The sequence below is a fragment of the Chaetodon auriga genome, chromosome 13 (genome assembly GCF_051107435.1).
Source record: "Chaetodon auriga isolate fChaAug3 chromosome 13, fChaAug3.hap1, whole genome shotgun sequence".
Taxonomy (NCBI): Eukaryota; Metazoa; Chordata; class Actinopteri; order Chaetodontiformes; family Chaetodontidae; genus Chaetodon; species Chaetodon auriga.
The window spans coordinates 7,758,474-7,781,733 of record NC_135086.1 but is presented as its reverse complement, the minus strand read 5'-3'; the positions used below and the strand labels follow the sequence as shown (position 1 = coordinate 7,781,733).

General features: G+C 43.1%; 3 protein-coding genes across 4 annotated transcripts; all 3 read left to right on the top strand.

The window, feature by feature from the left end:
• Positions 1 to 118: 118 nt before the first annotated feature.
• On the top strand, positions 119 to 1,726 carry tex30 (testis expressed 30). Its single transcript, XM_076746278.1, has 5 exons — positions 119 to 155; positions 567 to 803; positions 916 to 967; positions 1,091 to 1,305; positions 1,504 to 1,726. The coding sequence occupies exons 1-5, from the start codon at positions 138 to 140 to the stop codon at positions 1,663 to 1,665; spliced, it is 684 nt and encodes a 227-aa protein (XP_076602393.1). The 5' UTR covers positions 119 to 137; the 3' UTR covers positions 1,666 to 1,726.
• A 684-nt stretch (positions 1,727 to 2,410) lies between these two features.
• On the top strand, positions 2,411 to 6,785 carry rmp64 (ribonuclease MRP subunit p64). The gene is made up of 9 exons (XM_076746277.1): positions 2,411 to 2,504; positions 2,710 to 2,864; positions 3,198 to 3,286; positions 3,502 to 3,630; positions 3,769 to 3,846; positions 3,947 to 4,245; positions 4,337 to 4,395; positions 4,514 to 4,710; positions 4,845 to 6,785. The coding sequence occupies exons 1-9, from the start codon at positions 2,420 to 2,422 to the stop codon at positions 5,200 to 5,202; spliced, it is 1,449 nt and encodes a 482-aa protein (XP_076602392.1). The 5' UTR covers positions 2,411 to 2,419; the 3' UTR covers positions 5,203 to 6,785.
• Positions 6,786 to 8,961: 2,176 nt separating this feature from the next.
• Positions 8,962 to 22,493, top strand: LOC143330377 (ras-related protein Ral-B). Of its 2 annotated transcripts, none has more exons than XM_076746905.1 (5): positions 8,962 to 9,092; positions 19,155 to 19,366; positions 19,932 to 20,140; positions 20,601 to 20,778; positions 20,868 to 22,493. In XM_076746905.1, the coding sequence occupies exons 2-5, from the start codon at positions 19,253 to 19,255 to the stop codon at positions 20,988 to 20,990; spliced, it is 624 nt and encodes a 207-aa protein (XP_076603020.1). In that variant the 5' UTR covers positions 8,962 to 9,092; positions 19,155 to 19,252; the 3' UTR covers positions 20,991 to 22,493. The 2 variants fall into 2 exon arrangements, with proteins under 2 accessions (XP_076603020.1, XP_076603021.1); XM_076746906.1 differs by having other exon boundaries at positions 8,967 to 9,092; positions 19,162 to 19,366.
• Positions 22,494 to 23,260: the final 767 nt, after the last annotated feature.

Below are 23,260 nucleotides of genomic sequence, written 5' to 3'. Positions count from 1 at the left end.
ACCTCCTCCATCACTGCAGTGCTCAGCCAAGCTATTGTTGGATTACTGGAGCTGCAATGAGCACTCCCAAACGCTAGGTGGCAACAGTCAGCTGCAGGCAGGTTCCACTCAGGGGATCTCAGAGAAGAAACGTCGTTATGGACAAGTTTGAGGAGGTAAATATGAAACGATGGCAGCTGTGAATCACAGTCTGTAACACGAGTTAAATTAAGTATGGAGAGTTTCAGTCGCAGGGTGTTTTGTGCCGTTTTGGGCAGTATTTAAACCTCATACATCACCTGTAATTCAACACTTCAGTCTGAATGACACACGGCTAACCAGCTAGCTCGGTATAAAAACAACGTTAACTGTTTCACTGTAGTTGCTATAGTTTGTTCGCTTCTCGCCACAATGAATTATTTCAGCTTTATTCGTAAAAAAGAGAACTAATTTTAAGGGCTAAGCTCAAAAAATTCAGTAAAAAAAATCACTTGAACTCAGCTCCCACAGATGTTTATGCCCTGCATGATAAGAATTTACAGGACCAGAGGAGAGGCGGTGCTCACTGACTGCTCGCTGACTTTCAGGACACAGTGAAGGTGCCGTTTGGAACAAAGTATCTGGACGCTGCCTTGTGTTTCCCCGCCTCGGTGAAACACGCTCATAGGGCCGTGATTCTCACGCATGGGGCTGGTGGAGACATGAACTTCAAACATCTGGTCTCTCTGGCACGTGCCTTAGCTTCAGATGGCTTCCTCTGCCTCCGTTTCACATGCAAAGGTTTAAACTTAGGTTACAGAGTGAAGGCTTTCCGTGCTGTGTGGGTAAGCGTTTTCATTCATCCAAGACATAGCAGTCACTGTTTTATCCATACAGTACTATTTCTGTGCTGCTAGACTCCATAAGATGCTGTGCACACTTGTGTTTCCCCTTTAGGACTACTTGAAATCACTACAGAAGTTTAACATAAAGCAGATATTCATTGGAGGTAAGCATCAATAGTTTTTCTGTGTGCAAACACAGCGTCCCAGCGTTTTTTGAATCAAGGTTGTATCATCATAATCAGAATTACTCATAATAACATCTCAGTATGTCTGTGACCTGTCCTCAGGCAGGTCAATGGGCTGTCGTGCTGCTGCAGCTTTAGCCAGACAGCTGAGTGGTGAGTCAGAGGATGCGGTGCAGGGTGTCATCTGCCTGTCTTTCCCTCTGCACCCCCCAGCACAGACACACACCCATCGCCAACGCAGTGAAGATCTCAGGGGGCTGCCTGAACGCATGCCCGTGCTATTTGTGTCAGGCACTGAGGACAGCATGTGTGACAGGGTGAGGGTGGTCACGACCTTCATTCATACAGTTACAGGATTTTCATTTTGTATTTATGTGCGTTAAGTTACTTAGTGTCATTCACTCACATCCTCAGTTGTAATCTACACTCTGAAGCTTTATGTTACTCTGTTTTTATGTCTTAGAGATTGCTGTCGTAGTGATTTTGCTTTCTGATTTTTCTCATTATGATTTCAGGTCCTTTTTGACGGGATGATAAAAGAAATGAAAGCACAAGTTGAGGTTTTCTGGCTGGAAGGAGGCAGCCATGGACTGACAGTGAAGGGAAGGTCGGAGGATTCTGTGTTGGATGAAGTGAACTTACAAGTCATCACCTGGTTGAGTGAGCAGGGAGCATAGACTTGTTTATGTAGCTGTTGTTGATATGTTTGTTGTACTTAAATAAAGGATATATATTTTTACAAATGGTTTCGTCTCTTTTTTATCAGAAATTGTTCACAACAAAAAGAAGAAATTATTCAGCACAACCAAAAACACGCACCTTTAATATTAAGCCTGTTTTGCTGGTTTAATATTAGCCAAAAAATCCAGAAAGCCACGAAAGTTCGTTTTTGTCAAGGAGTTAGTGTGTGTGTGTGTGTGTGTGTGTGTGTGTGTGTGTGTGTGTGTGTGTGTGTGTGTGTGTGTGTGTGTGAGAGAGAGAGAGAGAGAGAGAGAGAGAGAGATCTTTTCTATATGTGCAATTTATCACATTACTGTAGATTTATTTCTCTCATGTTTCTGTTGTTGCCCGCCAATATAAGCCATAATATTGAGTCTGTTTAGGATTTCTACATAAAAGACATTGCTTAATGTTGTCTGTCAGCCATGCAGAATACCAAAGTCAGGTCTTACATTCAGAATAAAATAAAATCATTGTCTGCGATGTAAATGCACAGTTATGAGATGATTGAAAGCAGCCATGATAATCAAAATTCTGCTTGAATATTATTCTAGACCGACACAGTCTATCGCTTTGAATAAAAATCTTATGTATCTATGAATTCAGGTTAATTCCAGCTGTGTTCGCTGCGCCTTTAACGTGACTCGTGACGTATGTATTTACTCCAATGCAATTGGCTGGTTGACTTCCGCATGTCTTCTGCAGGAAAGCATGGCAGGAGACCTGTGGAACAGGGTAAACATTCCGTTTCCCGGTGCCGTTTCCAGTGTCCGTGTACACTTCAGCTCAACCACAGGTACGGTCCTTTGGTCGGAGAGTAATAAGCTAATTATGCCGACTTAGTTACGTGCTGTCTGGGGTAAAACTCCGGGTTAAGACGCCTGAACGCGCCGTTTGCAGCCCACGTGTGAGGGCATGGATCCACCCTCCGCAGTGCTGATGTGGGTTATCACCAGCGCTGAATGCACGGTGGTGTTTTGAGTGTTGTTTCTGTTCCGCAGATGCGCGTGTTAAAGCCCTGCTGGTGGAAAACGAGAAGGTGCTGAAGTTAACCCGGAGTCGGATTCTTCAAACGGAGGTGCGAGTTCTGTACAGTCTGCTGTACGTCCTGAATAACAGCTTCAGAGGCAACAAGACGCTCAAAGGCTTAAAGCAGGTGAGAGCTAAACGTCATCAAGTACCATGCAGAGGTACTTGTACTCTGTGATGTCATGACACTTCACTGCATTCACTGCAAGCTCCTTTAGTTCCTTTACAAATTAAGATTTTTGCATTCAGAACATGTGTGTTGTTTTCCAGACTGCAGTTTATATTTTGAGTATTCTTCCTGAGGTAATGCACGTGAACACTTGTTCTGCCTCACCTGGCCTCTGCAGGGTGTGTGATGGTCGATCTGTTTTAGTGCTGGTGATGGGAAACGTTCCTTCAGGCTGATTAATTGATGTGTATGTGTATTAGCATGTTATATATGTTGCCTCGTCTCTCTCAGGTTGAACAATGCATGAACAGGCTGAAGGACATGAAGCTTGATGTTGCTCTGCAGGAGCTGACAGATCTGTGTCCCAATAAAATTCAAAGGTAGGTAGAGAGAGTGATGCAGTGCTGTTTCTGCCCGTCGTTCAGGAGCACGCAGGCCAGCATCAAACACAGGCTTTGCTGTTTATGACACATGACTTAACTATCACATGTGTCTCTATCAAGTCTCTGATCGGTGATGCATTTAGCTGAATGTGGGGGCTGTAATTCTCCGTTTATTCACTGTAATGAGGTGTTTGTGTCCCGTGCGTGTCCAGACAACTGAGCATCGAGGCCGGGGAGTGCGATGTTCCCAGTCAGCCGATGCTGGAGTGGCTGTGTCTCAAAGTGCTGGGAGCCGCCCAGCTGATGAGCTGCACACTGAATCGCTGCAGCAGAGCTTTCACGTATCCTTTCAGAGACACGAACAATAATCTGACAGAAGTGTCTTTGCAGCCGTGGACCTGCTGTCTGATTTAAGCTTGGCCGTTTTGGCCTTCTTGATGTCACCTTGTGGTTTTGTCCTTAACAGATATTCGCTTCAGACTCTCAAAGCAGCACATGAAATGGGAGGAGTTCATTGTCTTGAATGTGGTGTTAACCAGCATGCTCAGTCGTCTCTGGTGAGTGCTGCTCCTCGCTGTCGCATTTAAAAAGGCTGAGAAAAGCAGGTGCACAATTAAAATCTGGATTTAAATAGTTGCACTTGTGTTTCTTTCACAGGGTGATTTGCCGCGGCGTCCTGGTCAGCCTGTCCTCTCTGTACCAGCACCTCCTGGAGCTCCTCAGAGAAGTAGCCGACGCCAAGCCCATGCCCTACCTCACAGACTTCTCCCTGCCAGCGGATATGACCCAGTTCCTGGGTCCCTCTGATGCACTTTTACTGACCAAACAGTCAGCACGCGTTCTCCATGCCAAAGACCTCATGGAGAGGCAGCAGAGGAGGAACAGATCCGTTAAAGTCGAGCACCAGGGACAGAGAAGGAAGCTTAAAGAGGATCTGGGTGTTGCTGTTGAGAGAGGTGTGGAGCTTTTTCATTGTTTTGTGTTCACCACACAGAGTGAATCACATTACAACTGTACTGACACAACTGTTTCTTTCTTTTTTTTCAGATAGAGTTCTCGACACTGACCTGAAGCCTTTTCTCAAGGTTTTCAGGAACTTTACTGAGGTGTGTGTGCAAACCAGACGAAGTGTTTTATTTTATTCACGTATTATTGACACAATATTCATCGCTAAGTGTTGTTATCTAATTGTCTTCTCCAATGATCTGATAATCCGTCCCACAGGACAGACACACGGCTGGTAAGACAGAAAGGTTCAAGAAACAAGTGAGAGAGTCTACTTCTTTCACAGACATGGTGGCCCATCTGGAGGAAATGATCAAATGGTTCAAATCCCAAAAGATGGAAAAGGAGAAACGCCGCTTGACCTACCTGCGTTTAAAGTGCCAAAGGATGAAATGCCTGGAAGCAGCAGGTTACAAGTAAGAGCAACACAGCAGAATAGATGCTCAGTCGCCACTTTATTAAGGACAGCTGTGCACTGCAATTCAACACAACAGCTCTGTCACAAATTCTCACAGTTGCTAATACTTGTGCATATTTCTATGATCTCCAGTGTCCAGAGGAAGTTGCGGATCTTCAGACAGGAAGCTTGTTGGGCCTCTTCCCCTCAAGGGTCGGTGCCGAGCACCTGTCGGTCTTCTGCCGCAGCGAGGAGGAATTCTCTCCTCAGAACTCGTTTCCATTCACTCAGGAGTCGATTCAAGTCTGCGGCCATGAGAGCTGAAGTCAAAAAGAAACCGCTGAAGAGACGAAGGAAGAGGACGGAGTTATCAGCGTCTGGACTGTCAGGGGACGACCAGAGAAACAGGACGACATACGAGGCGACGTCTCAGACCACTGACCATGACGACCATGACGACCATGATGACCATGACGACATAGATGATATATTTGCCTCTGTGGGTTTGTGACACTTTGGAATCGGACACATCCAAGGAAACAAATTGGTTCAAATGAGTAATGAAATCTACTGATTGGACATTGTGTGAATGTTAAATTATACTGGTCCAAAAACCAGTTCCAGTAACTGTTTTTAGAGATATGAGCATCTGACCTGAACAGTTACAGTTGGTGTCAAATGAGGAAGGGGTTGCTTCGTGATGAAATGAGGTGAGCTTGTGCTGTTCCAGTTCTATGGTACTCAACACCAAATGAGGCGTCATCCCCTCTCAGACACTTCCTCCTGCCAGCTACCGCACACACACGGCGAAAAGCCATTATTACAGCTATTAAGTGCACATCTTTTTCCACCCTCTTAAGACAGCACTACAGTATCATAACACACCGTTTCTTACACACGACAAAACAAAATCAGTTTAATGGACCGTGGATAATGCGAATGAGTCCATTTTAAGTGGTAAAAGCCATCGATGTTACAGATGCAATGTCTAAAAGAGGCTTTTGAGATGATGTGACACCGATGGAGGAAACTGAGCAGCTTGTCAAAGCTCTGATGGTGTTTCTGGCTCCACCTGGTGGAGTTATTAAATGGATGCACTCAGTGATGAGTTCCATGCTTGATAGTTCTCAGAGAATATAAAATGAAACCCTCAACCTCGCATGAAAGCAGAGGTGTCAATCTTCTCTAGGATCAAGTTTGTGCCTGCAGAGGCTGTGAGTGCTCATATGGACAGAGAGCAGCCTGGCAGTGACATGCAGTGGGCAGGGTGGTCTCAGCTCCAGGCCTTTTAAGCTTATTATATGAGCTAAGTGGCACCACATCGAAACCATGCGTGTATCTTAGTCCACAGTGACACATGATTGCTCAGGAGTGGAGGCTGCGCTCCATACTAGAAGCTAAAGGGTTGGTTTTGTTGCAGCCTGTGGTTTTGCTGCCCACTTTCTTATCATCCTCTGCCAAAGACGACACAATCCTCCCATCTGCACAAATACAACGGTGCAGTTTTCTTCCCCCTCACTGAGCCTGACTGGGTTGAGTTATGGTCTCGCATCAGCCCACCAGCTTTATTTGCGCATACAAGTCTGTAGATTCCTGTGCTTTCTGAGTTTCATCTAAAGCAGCCAGTCAAGGTCAACTTTTGTACTCGCCTGCAGTGAGTGAAAAAGAGCAGAGATAAAGCCGTGAATGCCGACATTCTGCGTACACGGGTACATAGGAAGTCAGAGGTTTTTTTCCTCTGCATGCAGTTGGAGTGACTGTGCCAAGTGCTATCAGTATCCAGATATTTACACTTGATGCGAGGTCCAATTTGATTTCACCTCAACTGCAATGTTCACAGTTCTCTGTGCACTCTGATGAACTGCAAACACTTCACAGCTATTATCTGCAACAGAAAGTGAAGAAAAGCAATTCTCCTGTTGTAAATCTTTTCCTTCGTAGGAGTGAAAGCAAGTGTTGAAAATGTTCTTATTACTTTAAATACTGAGGATAAAAAAACTGTTTTTTAACGCACTGCACAAAAAATGAGTTTGACCTTTCTGCTTTTAATTAATAAACAGCACCCAGTTACAGAACTGGTAGGCCAATAGCATCACTCTGGTTTATGTCTTTTTTTTTTGAGGTGTACACCTTCAGAGCCTGCGTCATCATCTGGCTGAGGCAGCAAGTCTTCAGCACCGGCTGCTGCCTCAGCTTAAAGTAGGGAGACGACAGTTTGTGGGACACCCCATCTGTCTCCTGTTAACCAAGAGGTATTTAATAGCATATAATTGTAAATACATGATTCCATGTGGCCTCAGTGCTAGAACTGTACATTATTTTGTTGGAATGGGTGAATCTCCAGGGATTCTGCAAGTGCATCAGTTATGGCCAGCGGGCATAATATGACCTAAAACAGGAGAGAGACTATGTAGGTCTGCGCTCCCAGTGTGCTGTACTTCAATTTATTTCCCCTCCACTTTAATAGCAGCAGGGGAATAGAGCATGTTTCAGGTCTCAGCTTTGGTGCAGCATGGCATGTCGGGATTCTCAACATTTATACTTAGAGGTGTATTAAATCAGTCACATCATTACCTCCACAGAGACAAAAAAGAAAAAGCAAAGTAGAGCCGTAGAGGCCAACTTAGTGCATCGAGCCCTTGTAATGCCATCTATTACTCAACCTGGTCTCCAATAGCTCATGGATGCCAGGCATAAAATTGTACCAATCCCATGACTAAAGTGGGAAAACAAGTAGAGACAATGGAGCAAGGTTGAAATCCTCATTAAGGCCAGAGTGGGAATATAAACAGTGCCACCAGTACAATATTTTTGTCTGTCCCTTGTACGCAAGGGCTTTCAGTCCCAATGCATTCAATGTGTTCTGTAACATGAAAATATCTAACAATGGGTGATGTAATCCTGTTAAAGTTCAGATATCCTCACGACGTCAAGTCAAATATAAGTTCTGCTCCTCAATGTGGAGATGTAGGGGTTTTTTTTTCTTTAGGTATTTAAGCTGGGAGAAAATACACAGTCTTCATCAGGAGTGTGGTTTATGCTCTTTTAATGTCTGCGTCTAATAATGCATGTGAGAAATCCTTTAGAGCATAAACTGCCTGTCATCAGTTCCATATGCCAGAGGGCTGAGACATGAAACACACTGCATGTCTGCGCTCTCTATGTGCTCTTTCCCCCTGCTGTAATTAATACAGAAAGAAAAGCATAGTGGGAGTGCACACCTTTGTATTTTTCATGTTTGAGGCCAATGTCTACGTGTCTGTGCTAACAAATTCTGTTGGGAGAGCAGAGTGTTTTATTCAACTCTATAAATATGACTTGAAAGAGCCCCCAGTTGTACCATTACCATCCAGCCATTTACTTTATATACTTACTTACTCTCATTCACGGTCAAGGAGGGCACTGTTACTGCACCGCAATAAAAAACTGCACTGGCTGTACTGTGGCACATTACAGAGCTTTACCAGCTCCATTTTATACATTTTAACATGACTTCATCTATTGTATTGTCACAAAAGTGTCTTTGGCTTCTTAGTCAAGTCTACAGCTATGATTTCAAGAGAAAATTGATGATGGAAAAAAATGTTTTGACAAAATAATGCCAGTGTTGAAGGCAGAAAGAGTTAACTTGCTGAAACATATCTCACATGTTAGTGTTTTGGACATGCTGACTTTGCAGCACAGAACAGTGCACATCATTTTATTGGCATATTTGAAATTGGACTCGGGGGAGGGTTGCAGGTTAACAGTGGTAATGTTTAGCCAAAGATGAAGGTTCATTGCTTTATCATTTTAATGTTAAAAAGCCATACCAGTGGTTTTGCATTCAGCTACGACAGGTTATTCGTACCATTATGCAAACTCAGCTACTGAGTTTTGGAAATTTTGTTCTATAGCTCTCTATATATGTTGTGTCAACATACAAAACAGTTGTGTTGGAGTATTTGATGTTTATACATTATCTAAGGTTTTTAGACCAAGCGTAATGTAAAACTGTGGTATTCTGAAAACTATAAGGTTTAGTGTAATTACATTGAATAATTGAAGTGATATATGAACACACACAACAATCATAGATGAAAACACTACATTTGGTTAAATTATACAAGCCAGAAGTGTTATTAAATGAAGAGCCGTTAGGGAGCCGAAAGAGCAGGCTCTTACTGAGCTGAGTCAAATGTTATGACTCATTAAAAAGAGCCGGATTTCCCATCACTAGACGACAGACTGAATGAAACGTTGGTGACGTCACATCCTGTCATGTGCACTTTTTACATCCGGAAGGTGGGGCTTTTGTTGCAGGAGAGGTTTGCACTTAGAGAACCAATGCCTCGAAATGCTCTATTAATGCAGCCATCAAGATAACATCAGCCGTGGACAGATATCCAGATCCTGCTTTGGGTAAGGCTTCAGAGCTGGTTTAATGGAGGGGAATAATTATGTGTTTGTTGACACCGACGTTAGAGAGTTGGTTAAAAAAGTACCACACCTGTTTTAAGGAAGGACGAGCGACCAATGGACAGAGAAAGGGTAACCGCTTAAAATAAGATGCAAATAAACTCCTAGTTCGTCTTTGCGTTTAGCTAACTAGTTTAAATATCCGCTTTCGTGTCGTAGTTGACGTATAGTGTATGCCATTGTGATATGAGTCTAACATAACGGCAACATTGGACGTCAGTGAATAATCGCTGGTAAGTTATCTTTAGGTTAGCTAACGTTACTGATGCAGAGATAATTAGCATTAATTTGTTGGCACTCCGTCAATGTGGCGTTGCTTCCTTTTTTAATGAAAGATATGAACTGATGTGGTTGTAATCGTATAATTAACGGTGTGTTGCTGCAGTGAAGGAGTCGTATTACGAAGTCCATGTTTATGAGCTTTTATGTTGATGATCAGCTGCCGTGAGACACCAGCGTTAGCAGACTAAGCTAACTTGGTGCAACGTAAACTCAGGAGTTAGCTAAGTTACATTACGTGTTTGATAGCTGTAAGCTGACGTTGGCGGTTGCGAGGGTTTTAGTCGAGCTAACAAAATACTCGTCGAGTTCGTTATTAAAATTAACTGTTGTAATTTAACGTTATTTTCCCGTCGAGAGTTACTCAGACTGGTTTGTGCTGAAAAGTTTGGTCCCTGAGGAGGTGACACACCCAGGCTGGCTCGTGCTTTCCTCCGTTAACGTTGGTGTTATCCTGTAACGGAGTACTTCTCCACCCCACCATTTTAGCTTGTATTAGTTAAGTATGGGGGGTCTAATGCGGGTATCACCACACAGTATTTACTCTATGTCCAATCTAGTGAAGTTACATCTCTTATTTTCCAGGGGGGATATAGGTTGTTTGCACATGACGTCACGTCACTATTTTGTTGTGGCGTGAACTGCAGATGGAGGGCCGGAAGTGATTTTCAACATTGGAAGCGTTACAACACTCTAAATGTCAAAGTCAAAAATACAAGCAACACAACTAACACTTGTTAAATCAGCGTTAACAGTTTCATATAAGACAGGTGAATGTAAGTAGCATACCCTGTCTTGTTTTGCGACAATCCACGTCGTTAGTGGCGTTTGGCTGGACCTTTGTGAGTGGTTAACCAAGCCAAGCAAACAACCTTAACATAAACGTAACATTCAGCACCGCAGCTCTTAATGCTTGTTGTTTGGTTAATCCACAGGACAATAAAAGCTACGCACCCTTGAAAAAACAAAATGACAATCATCCCGGAGAACTGTTGTACTGAGGGGGTGGACCCAACTGCTAACAAGAAAGTTTCATGCCTCCATACTTTTGTATGCTTTCATTTGTTTTCTAGTGTCGAACGACGTCTAAATCCTTCATCTTGTCCATTGAAGTTTTCATTTCTGGCCCTCCATCTAAATTTAATGTCTTGTGACTGCAAACAGCACATTGAAACTTCATGAAGGAGGGTGTCTGCTGACCCGTGGACACTGCATTGGGGGCTTTTTAATCCCCTAAAGGTAGCCAAGAAATGTGGTTAATTGTGCAAAATGTAAGGAGGGCAAAATAGTGCTTTTCTTAGGTAACTTAGTTGAGTGCCTGAAGAGAATGTTTTCCCTGCATAGAGCATGTGGGTGCTGTGTAACCAGGTGGTGTTTACTGATGCTCCATTTTGCTGATGGCTGTAACGTTTTCAGCTCTTATCAGCCTTTTTTGTTTGCAGACAGGTTTAGGGGAGTGAGAATAGTGTTGGCAAAGCAACACACTCCATCTCATTAATAATACTTCTTCTCTTCTTTTGGTATCTGGGGAAAATGACAAATATAATTCATCATCCAGAATTGTGTGTCTCATGGGTGAATGAGGCCTAGTTTAAACTACCTTAAAAAATACTGAAACTGTCTGTTTTCTTTTCTTTATAGCCGTCTTTGCTGAATAAACACAGGATTTTGTGTTTCAGAAATACATTTGGGATGTGCTCCACTCCAGATTTTTCAAGATGAGCTGTGAAAGAATAATTGATCACCCGGTCAGTGCTTGTTAACCTCTAAGGCACTCTTATTTAGAGCTGCAATGATTAATCGATTACTTGGCAGCTTTTAAATTGAATTGAATTAAATTAATTGGCAACTTTTTTTTTTATAACCGAGCCATTGGTTTGAGTAATTTTTAAAGAAAAAATAAATAAAATTCTCTGATTCTAGCTTCTTAAATGTGATTATATTTGGGTTTTTTTTGGGGGGGTGGTGGTGGGGGGGGGGTTAACTCCACTATGACAGTTATGTGAATATCTGAATATATAGAACATTATACTAGGTTTTGGGATACACTGACAGACATTCTGTTATAGACCAAACAACTAATCGCTTAATCAAGAAAGTAATCAACAAATTAGCTTAAACCCATGAGTTAAGTTCAAGTCAGTGAGTGTTGCTGAATATCACAGTTAACACGTCTGGAATGACATGCATTCGACCTCCTCGTAAACAACTCATGAGCACAATGCTGATTGCAGCTCAGTCTGAGTGTGTTGAGGGAAACCATTGCAGGAATTGTTTGGCAGTCTTAACCGGCACCACCAGCATCCTCCAGGATTTTAAAAATCTGATACAGATGGTTTCATTGTGGAACTATTAATGGCTGGTATTTTTTATAACTACATTGTCCAAGTCTAGTGCTTTTACCACAGTACCATATAATCAACTAAATGCTGTTTCAGGCTTTTCAGGAAAATGCCTGAAACAACATTTAGACCCTCAGAGGAAGTGAAAGCTCTCCAGTGAAATTCAAACTAATGAAATAGGTCACTTGCTAGATTGGCATCGACCAACATTAGCAACACTGTAGCCACTTAAATGCAAACCCTAACAGCACAGCAGGATTGTGATCAGCTCTGGCAACAGTACAGTTAACTGCATAGTTGTAGACTCCTAGCAGTCAAAAGACTCCAGCGATGGAGAAAGGGCTTGGGAATGAGCCTGGACTGGCCCTACATTCCTCCTCTTTCTCTTTGTCTGCATGTATATCTCAGTGGCTCTAACCATGTTCTCTACTTCTACGCTTGGTTTTCTCAACGCTAAGCCCTCTGGTTCTTTCCCATAACACTGACAAGTATTTTCTGCAAGACTTTATTTCCCTAATTTCAGACCTAACCTGGCTGACTCCTATCAAAGAGCTCCATCTGCTGCTCTGATCAGTTTTTCATTCTCTGATGAGGTTCCCAAATGAGCTGGGTTCTTGGTGTGTAATACCACTGAAGTCAGAAAACCATCTGCTAATGATGTTGGCAGTCTCACCGTTCTTTCTTGACTTGGAAAGTGAGTGATTATGTGCAGGAGATAGGGATGTAGATAAGTGCATACCTAGCCGCCATCAATTGTCTGCTTTCTGTCAGCAGGGAGGAAGGGAGGTTTATATATTTTGTGTGAATGTCATTTAAATACTGTATGAACCGTGCTTGTGGAATTTTTGCCCATGTGGCCCTTGCAGAATATGCAGGGAGCTGTCATTAACTCAGGCCTAAACTGCTTGTGCTCATCCAGCAGATATTTGCAGATCCCAGCAGTCATCTGACAAAATATGTGCTCTAGAGCGCACCTTGTTAAAGAGACTCTTAGGAGAATTTTCCCCCTCTAGTTTGCTTGTTACTTATAGAAAAAAACAGAAAAATGACTCAAAAAAGGAAGAATAAAATCCTGATGATCAATGAAAGTTTGACAATGTGAACTGCTTACTGCAAATACTGCCATTCCCTTTCCAGGATACAGTATGTGAATCAGACAATTACACCCTTTTCCCCACTCGCAGGGATGTGAATTACTGTCAGTGTAGAATGATTCGTCTCCCCCACCAAGGCAGCCAATTTGACAGCTGTACATACAGTAGATGTTACTGCGATGTGTGAGGGGCCAATTATGAAAAGTAGTGCATCCTGTTTCCCACTACGAAGAGGAACAAGTTATGCAAATATTTGCTTGCAGAGTACTATGATAACCAATCAATTCCTCTTAACCCTCTGCTGGCATTGAGTGGCCAGTTGGAGTGTCACATTTCTTCAAATCAATGGTTCGATTAGACTTTCAGTTTCAAGGTCACAATTTATTTTTTGATTTGGACATTTAGACCATTGTTTTATTCCCTGTGGGTGTGTGTAGCAGTGTGTATATGTAGCATAGCCTACAAGTAGTAGTAGTAGTAGTAGTAGTAGTAGCAAAGTTGTAGTTTGTTGTTGACACAACAGGCAAAATGTCGCCACACCAGTAACGTCAGGAAAGCACGAGGATTTTCCAGTTTTGTTTCCCCATCACATCCTCTGGCAGTGGTCGTGGTGTCAAACTATGCTGTGTTGTCTTTGAAGTCTTTTTTTTCCATCAGATTCCTGCTGGATGCAGGCAAGTAGGCAGGGGTGGAGGCAACGCCAAAGGTTGCTAATATGACTAAGCATGAGTTAGCCGTCAATGCCATGTGATTTATGGCACACAATTCGGGTGCATAGAGGATGTGTGCAGAGATCTGTGATGCCTCTCATCACTCACACCATTTCACTCAGCCTCTTTTTCCTCCACTCTGCCCCACAGCTGATCTACCCATTGACACTTATCTGCACTCTGAATGTGCCCTGTACCCTTCCAGACAAGGCCATAATTACACCATCATGCAGTGAAAGGGGTGTCTCAGCCCATAAATGTAGTACTGTGTTCCCAGTTCTGTTTAAATTTGTGACGAAGCCAGAAAGATTTTACTGAACAGTTTACTCACCCTTCCTTCTCATTCATCCTATGTTTCTGTTTATGCTAAAGTATGTAAGTATTTCATGGCAGAATGAGGTTGACAGTCCAAGCTTTTCAAAATGGTACAGAAAGCCCCAAGGAGGGAGGTTAACAGGCAACATAAATGATAACCATATTCCCCATGAACACATCTGAACTGTGACGGAGAGGATCGTGGGTAGATCTGTCTGTGGCGCTTACACAGTTTACAACTCCCCAAACCATAAACCGTGGTAGCGCTTGCAGGTTGTTAGTATGGCGTAGGTGGTATGTAACTGAGCTAATTGTGTTTCCTGTAGGCAAATGAAAAAAATACATAGCAAGTAGGAGATTTGTACCGGGCAGTTGGGAGTTACTCGACAGGAACGAATACATTTGTTAGTGAACGCATGCTGAGATGTAAACCGAATCAGTCCAGTGGAATGCTTAAGTAATGGGAAAGATGTGTGTCTGAATAAGATCATCAGGGTCAGCTGCAGGGAGGATAGAAAGGTTGAGTGTGTTATTGACTAAATCCCAAAAAGCGTTTGCAAAACGGTGTCATGTTTTTCTGGAGTCATTGTTCTGACAGCTGAACTGGATCACTGAAGACCGCGCTACATTTACACTTTGATGATACTTTCCATATGAATGAGAAAGAAAAAAAGGTTTAGAATTGAGATGTATTTGAAAAAGCAGCTCACTTAGTGCTCCTGAAGTAGGAAGGATTGTACCGCAGAGCGGATTTAGTTCCCTGCTACCCGGCCGGCTGCCCGGTTTCGTCAAAGGCTCCTCTGTGCGCTCCCCGACCGAGGGTTGTTAGTATGCACGATGGGGTGCTTTTTGTAAATTTCTTTCTTGCTGCTGTATACCGTCTTTTAGAGTGGACAAAATCATTTCTTGACCTCCAGTGGCAGTGATCTATCTTGCATTGTTCTTGCATTGCAAACCTTACAATCCCACTTGTTTGCATATTACAGAACACCCATTCTTACACATACCTCATGACTGAGGTGACTCATTTAACTGAGACTGTTTTCACCACAGTGACCTATAATTATGTCTAGTGAGATAGGTCGCTGAAGTAAAGTGCTCAGCCCCCCCTTCACATGCGCTGGGGTACTAATGAAGACCATCTTCAGTCTGGGAGTGGTAGAAATGGGATGAGGCACATCAAGAGTTTTGATTTGCAGCTGGTGCCTCAGTGAGGGAGTTGTGTGTTGCTGGCAGCAGAACTATCAAGGGAGGATCTGTTTAGATATAACTAGAGTTAGTGGTGTAAGAGGGAAAAACAAGTTTTGCAAGTCGGATGAATATCACAATATTGTTGGGTGGAATTTCACCATAATTTTCTTCCCTCAAATGATATCACATCCTGTAACATCTGTTGGATACTCGCACAGCATTAATGCAACACCGCCGTGTTTCAGTCCAACCATAGCAAGTCTCGGCCACCTCAGATTGTTTTGGTCTACTCGGTTTAGCGGTACTGATGATGAGAGAAACAGCCACACTAAGCTAATCTCCTTCTCAGATCTTTGGAATTAGGTGGGTTGTAATTGGGCCAGAAAATCCCCTGCTTTCTCCATCAGATAGGAAGAGGAAATCCCCCTCACCCCCGTGACCTCTGGAATGCAGAGAGATTCACAAGGTTCAGCTATGGCTTAGTTAGCTTGAATTTCCACACACACACATGCTCAGAGTGGATTCTGGACATCTTGGTGCATGACACTAAATTTGGCCATCACAATGCTAACAGTTGGTTTGTTTGTGCCGGTTTAACTCTTAGCTTCTGCACATGTTGAAAGAGGTTTCAATGGTAGATCATAGCTAAAGAATGAGAGCTGCGCTTTTATGAACAGTGAATGAAAATGGGAATATGTTCAAATAGCAGCTATAATGTTATTGTCATTAGAGGCAGCCAATTGCATAATAAAATAATTGTAATGGACATTATCTTACTTTGATCAGTGCCTAATCAGTTTAAGCATACCCAGATAAGAGCATAAACGATTGGTGGTCATGTTCTATGTCAGGTTAATTACCAATTTGCAAGGCTTGGTAGCATCAGCACGGGTTCTTTGGCTCTATCTGTCCACTGTAATCTTTTATTCGTGTCTGTGTGAGTCCTGGTAAACCTTGGTACATCCTTGCCAAAGTGTTAAGATGAGCCGGGAGGGAGCACTGGCCTTTTCTCCAAAGGGGATCTTTGCATCACTGCACTGGTGTCATCTATATTTCAGGAGCTTAGCAACCGGAGTGGTCTGTTAGCCTATACCCACCCTCTCCATAATCCCACTCCCCTAAAAAGGACCAGCACCAAGCAGACTCCAGCTCTATATCTGGGTCAGGCCTAAATATTAATTTTCTTTTGCCAGTGCCTTCCATTATAGCTCTGCATTCAACTTATGGTGAACTGCACCATCTGCACCATCCCCTCCCCTGAGGTCTGACCTTCCTTTGGAAAAGTTGAACTGAGCACTTTCTTGTGCTAAGCATATATGGTGTATATATATGTATTTGCCTTTAGTTTACTAACTATGATTGCTTTATTTATAGCCCCGGGGCCTGTGTGTGTGCATGCACAGGGAAGTGGGTTATAAGTGAATAATTTAAAAGGTGACCCCTGTGCATAAGTGCTGAGTTTGGCATAGGTTCTTTCAGGAGGTGTGTAACTGTGTGTGTATGTTTGTGTGGTTATCCTGCCTATGAGCCCTTCAACTGGCCTGGTTACTGATAACAAAGACAGGAAGAGCACAGGTCAGACTCCACTTCCTGGTCAGGGAGAGGGGAACCATGATGCCACTTCCTCAGCGTCCACAGATGTAGCTGGAATGCTGAAGTGTATGCTAATTTGATGCAAACCACATGTTCTTCTCTGCTTTTGTGAAGATGCTGCAACAAATACTCACATGCACAATTGCACATTTATGTGGAAATTGTTGATATCTACTTTTACATCAGGAGTTTGTAATGCTTATATGAAACAGCAGCTGTGGAAGTCTTGCAGGGCCTTTAGCTGCTTTCATGGGCTTAACTGGGATTGTGACATTTCTCTATATTTAAAATAAAAACCATAATGTAGAAGCACAAACATCGGCAGATTTGGAGGTACAGTTTTTTTCTACCATCGGGGGGAACTTTTTTTCTGTCCTCAGCCTTGTCTGGTGAACTGTCTGTGCACACTCATCTCACTGTATGAGCTGAAGTGAAATGTTTACTGTTGGGGAGGAGCAGATTTGGCTTTGCTATGAATCACCTCAGCGCTCCCATTAGTGTGACATCCCAAGAGGAGGGAAGAAATCCTTCTCTCTACAGATGGAGATAAAATTATGGGTGGAAGGAAGAGGTGATGTGACTGTGTACTGTGATGTTACAGCAACAGTATTTCGTCATCTGGCAGAGACAGACTTTCAGGATACCAAGCCAAAAGGGTCTGTCACAACTCTTGCTCTGTTGCTTCTGGGCTCAAGATGACATTAGTTTGCATTTATATAACCTGACAGCTGTTGACATTATCCGATGTTTTACTGTGGATTTCACTGTTCATAGTGAGGTGAATAATGGCTGGGTGTTGGGTTACTGGTTGCTTACATTGCATAGGGTGGAGCCCAGATAACCACACTGAGTGCTAACACCTAAAACATTAGGTTCAGGATGTGCCCAAGGGTTAAGTGTCATTAGTATTAATCAGACAGAAGGCAGAAGAATTGTGTCAGTAGGCTAGTCCACAGGAAAAGATTGGCCTGGATTTCTGCTGCGTCAGAAGAACACAGGATACTGGCTGTTTGTTTGATCTCCCAGAGATAGTCTGTCTCAGCAGGCTAAGATGCACTTTTTTCTCATTTTCTGTCACTCACGCACAGCTATCGACCATTACAGTCAAAGGCAAAATGCCAGGTCTCCTTCAGAGGCTCTGTCTCCGAAGGCTTAAATGATCTTGAAAAAGTCCATCAATGGCTGTTTTAATGACCGTTTTAATGCAGTGTACAATTACAGTCAAACTAGGGATGCTCAGTATTGAAATATTTGCCAATATCTAATCATTGTTTATGGTAATTTCAGCAGTTACAGCTTTAAATATTCCTCATTTCTTTGCAATAAGACCCCAAGTCTGCTCCCATCAAGTCGAGGTAATCTACCATACAGAAACTGTGATGGTCTGCAATCAGTGTACATGAATGCCACTTACTTCCAGCTCAAATGCTCAAAACATACTTTCTATGGAAGAGAAAGTATGCTCTCCCATAAATAAGATCACCTATTGCTTTAAGTGACAGCAAGGTGCATGTGTGGATATCTGCTTTGTTCAGTTTTTAGATGTTAGCAAAAATTTGAGCCAAATATTTAACTTCTGTCTATTCAAATGTGTCTGGTGATTGTCACAATAAACTATGACGAGTTTATTGTGGTTAAGAGAAATGTCTGTATAATATTAGGCATCATTGTGATGTCAGATGTGCTGCCGTAGATCTATTTTTGAGCTGTTATTACCCTATCAATAAGCTGACAGATGCATTGTGCCTCCCTAATTCAAACTCATTGGTTAGATTAGTTGCCCCTTCTCATCAAAGATGTACAGTAACAACCAATATAGCACACGCAGTCTTGGTTGAAATATATCCTGCCAATAGATGGCGACTAAAGGCAGATTGCTGTCTTGTCTTCTGATAAATCTGTGCACACCTGATACTCTTGATGCAATCGTTTCACGTCCACCCAAGGCTGTGCAAGTTAAAACATGACGGACAGGCATTTGCAGCGTAGTCAATTTTTACTCAGTTGTGTCTGACAGAGACAGAAGATATGGAAGTCAGGCAAAAGCACTTGACTCTGAGCTTTCACCCTCTGAGGGCAGGTCCCACATAGTGCAGATAGATGGCCGACGACGTCTCCCTTCGTTATAACGAGGTTAGCGCACGATGCCCTATTTTAATGCGTTCCTAAATGGCGTCTTGCAGCGGAGAATGATAGCTTCATTACTTCTGATCAGCCGCAATGACCTTTTGATGACGAACTTTATAAAGTTCTAGGATTCATGAGTGGACAATTTGGCACTTTAATGGGAAGGGTGGGGGTAAGGATTCAAGATTTGTTGGAGCAAAGCCGAGCGCCTTGGCACAGCAAGTTACTGTCGCAGTGAAAGCTGTTAAGTAACAACTGCCATCTGTCCTCGCACTCGTCCACTCACTTGTGTTCTCTGCGTATGGAGGCTATTTACTGTAGGTATTGATATGTTTCCACTTTTGTCATTCACAGGTCAGAGAGTGTCCGGGTGCAGAGAAGCGTATGCGTGGGTGTGTGTGTGTGCGCGCATGTGTGTGAGTGTGTGAAGAGACACAAAGACGAATCCAGTGATGGCTACCAGTAAAAGTAAAAACCAGAGCTCTCTGGCTCTGCACAAGGTGATAATGGTTGGCAGTGGAGGCGTGGGGAAGTCAGCCCTCACCCTGCAGTTCATGTACGATGAGGTGAGTCAGCACACCCCTATAAACAACTGAAAACTGCCGTGGGTTCAAGGTGACCTGGTAGCAGGTGGAGAAGGTCACTTGTGCCTCTTGTCTAAACAGTTATTTTCTAATTATTATCGTTTATGCGTTATTTGCTCTAAAAGTTTCAAATTTAAAGCCTCCTTTCACTGATTCACCAGTGAAAAGCTTTTAATGTGAAGCAGTTGCAAGAAGTGTTCAATTCAGATTGGGTCAGAAAATCGAAGCTGCGGTTACATGAAAGTAAGAACAGGATTGTGGGAAACAACAGTGGCTCCTACATCGCACAGGTGCTGTAAAACTACTAAAAAGTCACTGTCTGGATTTTTTGTAAAAAGGACACTTTTCTCTAACCCGCAGATGTTGTTTACTGTGAATCCAGCACTCAGCTGAGAGCAGACACAGTCACAGTTTGGATCTGCTACCAAGCAACAAATCAGCTGCATTTTTCAGTCATCTGTCTCATGTCCATTAGATGCCACAGACACACTTCCACTTTACCCAGCGTGGCCGTCTGCACACATGCTTTACTGATGCTTTATCCCAGTTTGTAGAGGACTACGAGCCCACCAAGGCAGACAGCTACAGGAAGAAGGTGGTTCTGGACGGGGAGGAGGTCCAGATTGACATTCTGGACACAGCCGGCCAGGAAGACTACGCTGCCATCAGGGACAACTATTTCCGCAGCGGGGAGGGCTTCCTGCTGGTCTTCTCCATCACAGAGCATGAGTCCTTCACTGCCACTGTGGAGTTCAGGTACTCTATCATGTGGGACCGGAAACTTTTTCTTGTCTTTCTTTGCCCCCAATCCCAGTGCAAGGACTTTCATACGAGCGTCCGCCTGAACCATTTCTCAAATACGTAATGTAAATCCCTATAAGAAGAGAAATAACCCTGCGCCACAGCCCTTCTTTTATGGTTTTCTATGGTGTGTTATGTAATATTTGGAGAGACAGACAGTGTCAGCGTGGATCTGTTGTGACAGGAAGGTTTGGATTTAGACAGCCTCTCTTCAGCATTGGCATGAACAAAATACTGAAGCTCAGATGGAGATTCAGTCAACGGCGCTGCAGAATCATGTACACCTGCAAACTAGACTACTTGCTGCACTCGAATTAAAGGGACTGTCATATGCTGTCAGTCTAGGGTTTGTTATTTGATATTTTCAGGCTACAGGAAACAAAGGGGTCATTTACAGTCTGTGCTGTCCTGACAGGGAGCAGATCTTGAGGGTAAAGGCGGAAGAGGACAAGATCCCTCTTCTGCTGGTGGGGAACAAGTCGGACCTGGAGGAGCGTAGGCAGGTATCTGTGGACGAGGCCCGAGGGAAGGCCGAGGAGTGGGGCGTCCAGTATGTGGAGACATCAGCCAAAACCAGGGCCAATGTGGACAAGGTGCGTCAACATAAGTCACACTCAGCCCTGATGCATTTTCAAATTCAGTGAAAGTGCTTAACGGATTCCTGCTCTCTCTCCCTCTCCAGGTATTCTTTGACCTGATGCGTGAAGTACGAGGCAAGAAAATGTCAGAAAACAAAGACAAGAACGGAAAAGGAAAGAACAAGAAGAACAAGAAGAGCTTCAGAGAAAGATGCTGTTTACTCTGAACTCCTCATGGACCTTAACAACCCACAATACAACTGTTATGTTGGGGAACAAAGCAGAGCGTCCTTGCCATTGTCATTCAAATGAAATTTGATCTTTTTTTAATAGCTGGTTATAGTTTAGTGTTTAGAACAATCTCAACCACTTTGTTTGCCATTTGTAATTAATGAAATCTGAGTTGCCGTTTCATTGGAAGATGACCACTGTTGTGACTGTGACTCGGACCGCAGTGCTTGATGGCTCGTAGTCGGCCAATGACCAAACTGCCACTGACACTAACTCTGCTGCTCAAGACATTCTCCACTGTTTAACTCAGCGATGATACTGCCTTTGACTTGGGTTTTACACCAGAATTGTCTTTGTCAAGTAAACAGTGCTCTTAATTTCTTTACCTGCTCTTATTCTTAACCTGCATAATTCTTAGTCCTTGTTAGCGTAGACCCTCCGTGTTCATCAATTTACAAGGAACTCTAATGCTGCTGTCTGTCATATTTGTAATCATTTACGAAGACACTCGATGTCTCGTCTGTTGAAGCTGTCGGCCTCGTTCATTCGTCTGTCCGTGCTCTGATCTCTGCGACTTCAGAGCATGTTTGGAATGACTGTTGAAACTGGAAGTTTCAGTTTTCTTTTTTCAGCCCTCGAGGTTGCTGTTTTTATGTTCCTTTTGTTTTTTTGAAAGTCATCCAATGATTTGTGATTTTCTGACCACAGGAAATCAAACCGTGCAATCAGAGAACTTGTTGCCAAACAGGGTTATTTTATTCCATTTTCATCAGGCCTTACATGATTACCACTAATCAATCATAACGTGCTTTGCTGTTTTTCAGCTGCTGCAAGATAACGTCTATGGTGACTGTAAATCACAGGAAAAAAAAACAATGTGTGGTCACTTCAGAGCTTCATCTAGATATTTTAACATTTTAGATATTTTTAGGCTGTAAGAAGAAGGTTGTAATGTGGTTCGTAGTGTTGTGTTTCGGTGAATGAGCAGTGGAGGAGAGAGTAGAACTGTTCTTCTTAATGGTGCTCTGCCATGTTCATGTAATCTGGCCCCTCTCACCGTCTCGCCGTGCAGATTACTTCCTGTTCTACATGACTGTTGAGGTTTGGAGTCTGCCCTGTGAGACAGGTGTTGACAATCCCAGAGGCCGCGGTGCCTCTGGTCCACGGTGGCATTCAATCCAATAACGTCTTATTGTGCTCAAAAGTTCAGATCTTTTTTTTATTTCTTGGTCTTTTTAATAACATGCACTACATTTTCAGATACCTAAGAAGTGGACTTCATGCCGAATTGAGTCACGCTGGAGATTTTTAAACAATTTGTGCCAACAAAATCACACACACACACAAAAAATCAAGCTATGTTTGTGGATGTACAGTATGTATGTTAACTGAGTGTATGTGCTTTGTAACATGTCCTCCCTTTCTCCCTACAGCTGTAGGTATGCTATTATCTCTCTGCAGCGAGCGCTGCTGAATAAATGCTTTCTTCTTTGTAAATACTGGGTGTTATTTTGTCTCTGAAAACCCTTAAAGCATAAAGTGTGTGCGGAAACTGAATGTGAATTGGCTCCCACCAGGAGAGTTCGTGCTGCATCTTGCCCTCCGCTGGCTGGTGGAGGCAGTGGAGCTGCTCTCTCACTTCACTGTATGGACACAGTACAGTTCGTTTGGCACTAGCCACAGAAGTGAAATGTTATGGTTGTCATTTCCTGTTCCCTTTGGGGCATTCTGTGCCCCAGTTTAGTCAAATAACCCAGCAGTTACTCACTTTGCATTGATTGTTCCTCTGCCATCTAGAAAAGAGTGCCAACGGCCTGTTTTTCTTGAATTTGACAGTGATACACCAGCACTGTTTGTTATTAGCATTACAGGCTTATCTTACATGGCAGGATGAGCGTAACGTCACCCTCAAGATGAACCAGTCGTTGGCTGTCACTGCTGAACCCGCGATGGTCGGGTCAGTGAAATGCATTTTACAATGTGAGAACAGGGTCACATGACCAGGCAGAGACTCACAATGTATCACTTTAAAAATATTTTTCCCTGAGTTATGGAGGAGGGAGGAAATACCACTGACTTTAGTCTGACTTTCTGTCCACCACAGCTAAACATGAGAGAGTTGTTTGTGTACCAACTTCAAAAAACTTTTATATTCCTGTAGTACTCCTGTAGGCACTTATGTGTCTCTCTTACTCAGGAGTCCTAATGGCCTTATTCTGCTTTAATTATAATAAACTTGATTTGTGTAGCACCTTTCATACAAGAA

Excerpts from the sequence above, each read along its gene's own strand:
- tex30 (XM_076746278.1), top strand. Across the intron at positions 968-1,090 it reads AAAGCAGATATTCATTGGAG|GCAGGTCAATGGGCTGTCGT; the intron begins GTAAGCATCAAT and ends ACCTGTCCTCAG. Across the intron at positions 1,306-1,503 it reads AGGACAGCATGTGTGACAGG|GTCCTTTTTGACGGGATGAT; the intron begins GTGAGGGTGGTC and ends TTATGATTTCAG.
- rmp64 (XM_076746277.1), top strand. The coding sequence starts at position 2,420 with ATGGCAGGAGACCTGTGGAACAGGGTAAACATTCCGTTTCCCGGTGCC. Across the intron at positions 2,865-3,197 it reads CGCTCAAAGGCTTAAAGCAG|GTTGAACAATGCATGAACAG; the intron begins GTGAGAGCTAAA and ends CGTCTCTCTCAG. Across the intron at positions 3,287-3,501 it reads TGTCCCAATAAAATTCAAAG|ACAACTGAGCATCGAGGCCG; the intron begins GTAGGTAGAGAG and ends GTGCGTGTCCAG.
- LOC143330377 (XM_076746905.1), top strand. The coding sequence starts at position 19,253 with ATGGCTACCAGTAAAAGTAAAAACCAGAGCTCTCTGGCTCTGCACAAG. Across the intron at positions 20,141-20,600 it reads ACTGCCACTGTGGAGTTCAG|GGAGCAGATCTTGAGGGTAA; the intron begins GTACTCTATCAT and ends CTGTCCTGACAG. Across the intron at positions 20,779-20,867 it reads CCAGGGCCAATGTGGACAAG|GTATTCTTTGACCTGATGCG; the intron begins GTGCGTCAACAT and ends CTCCCTCTCCAG.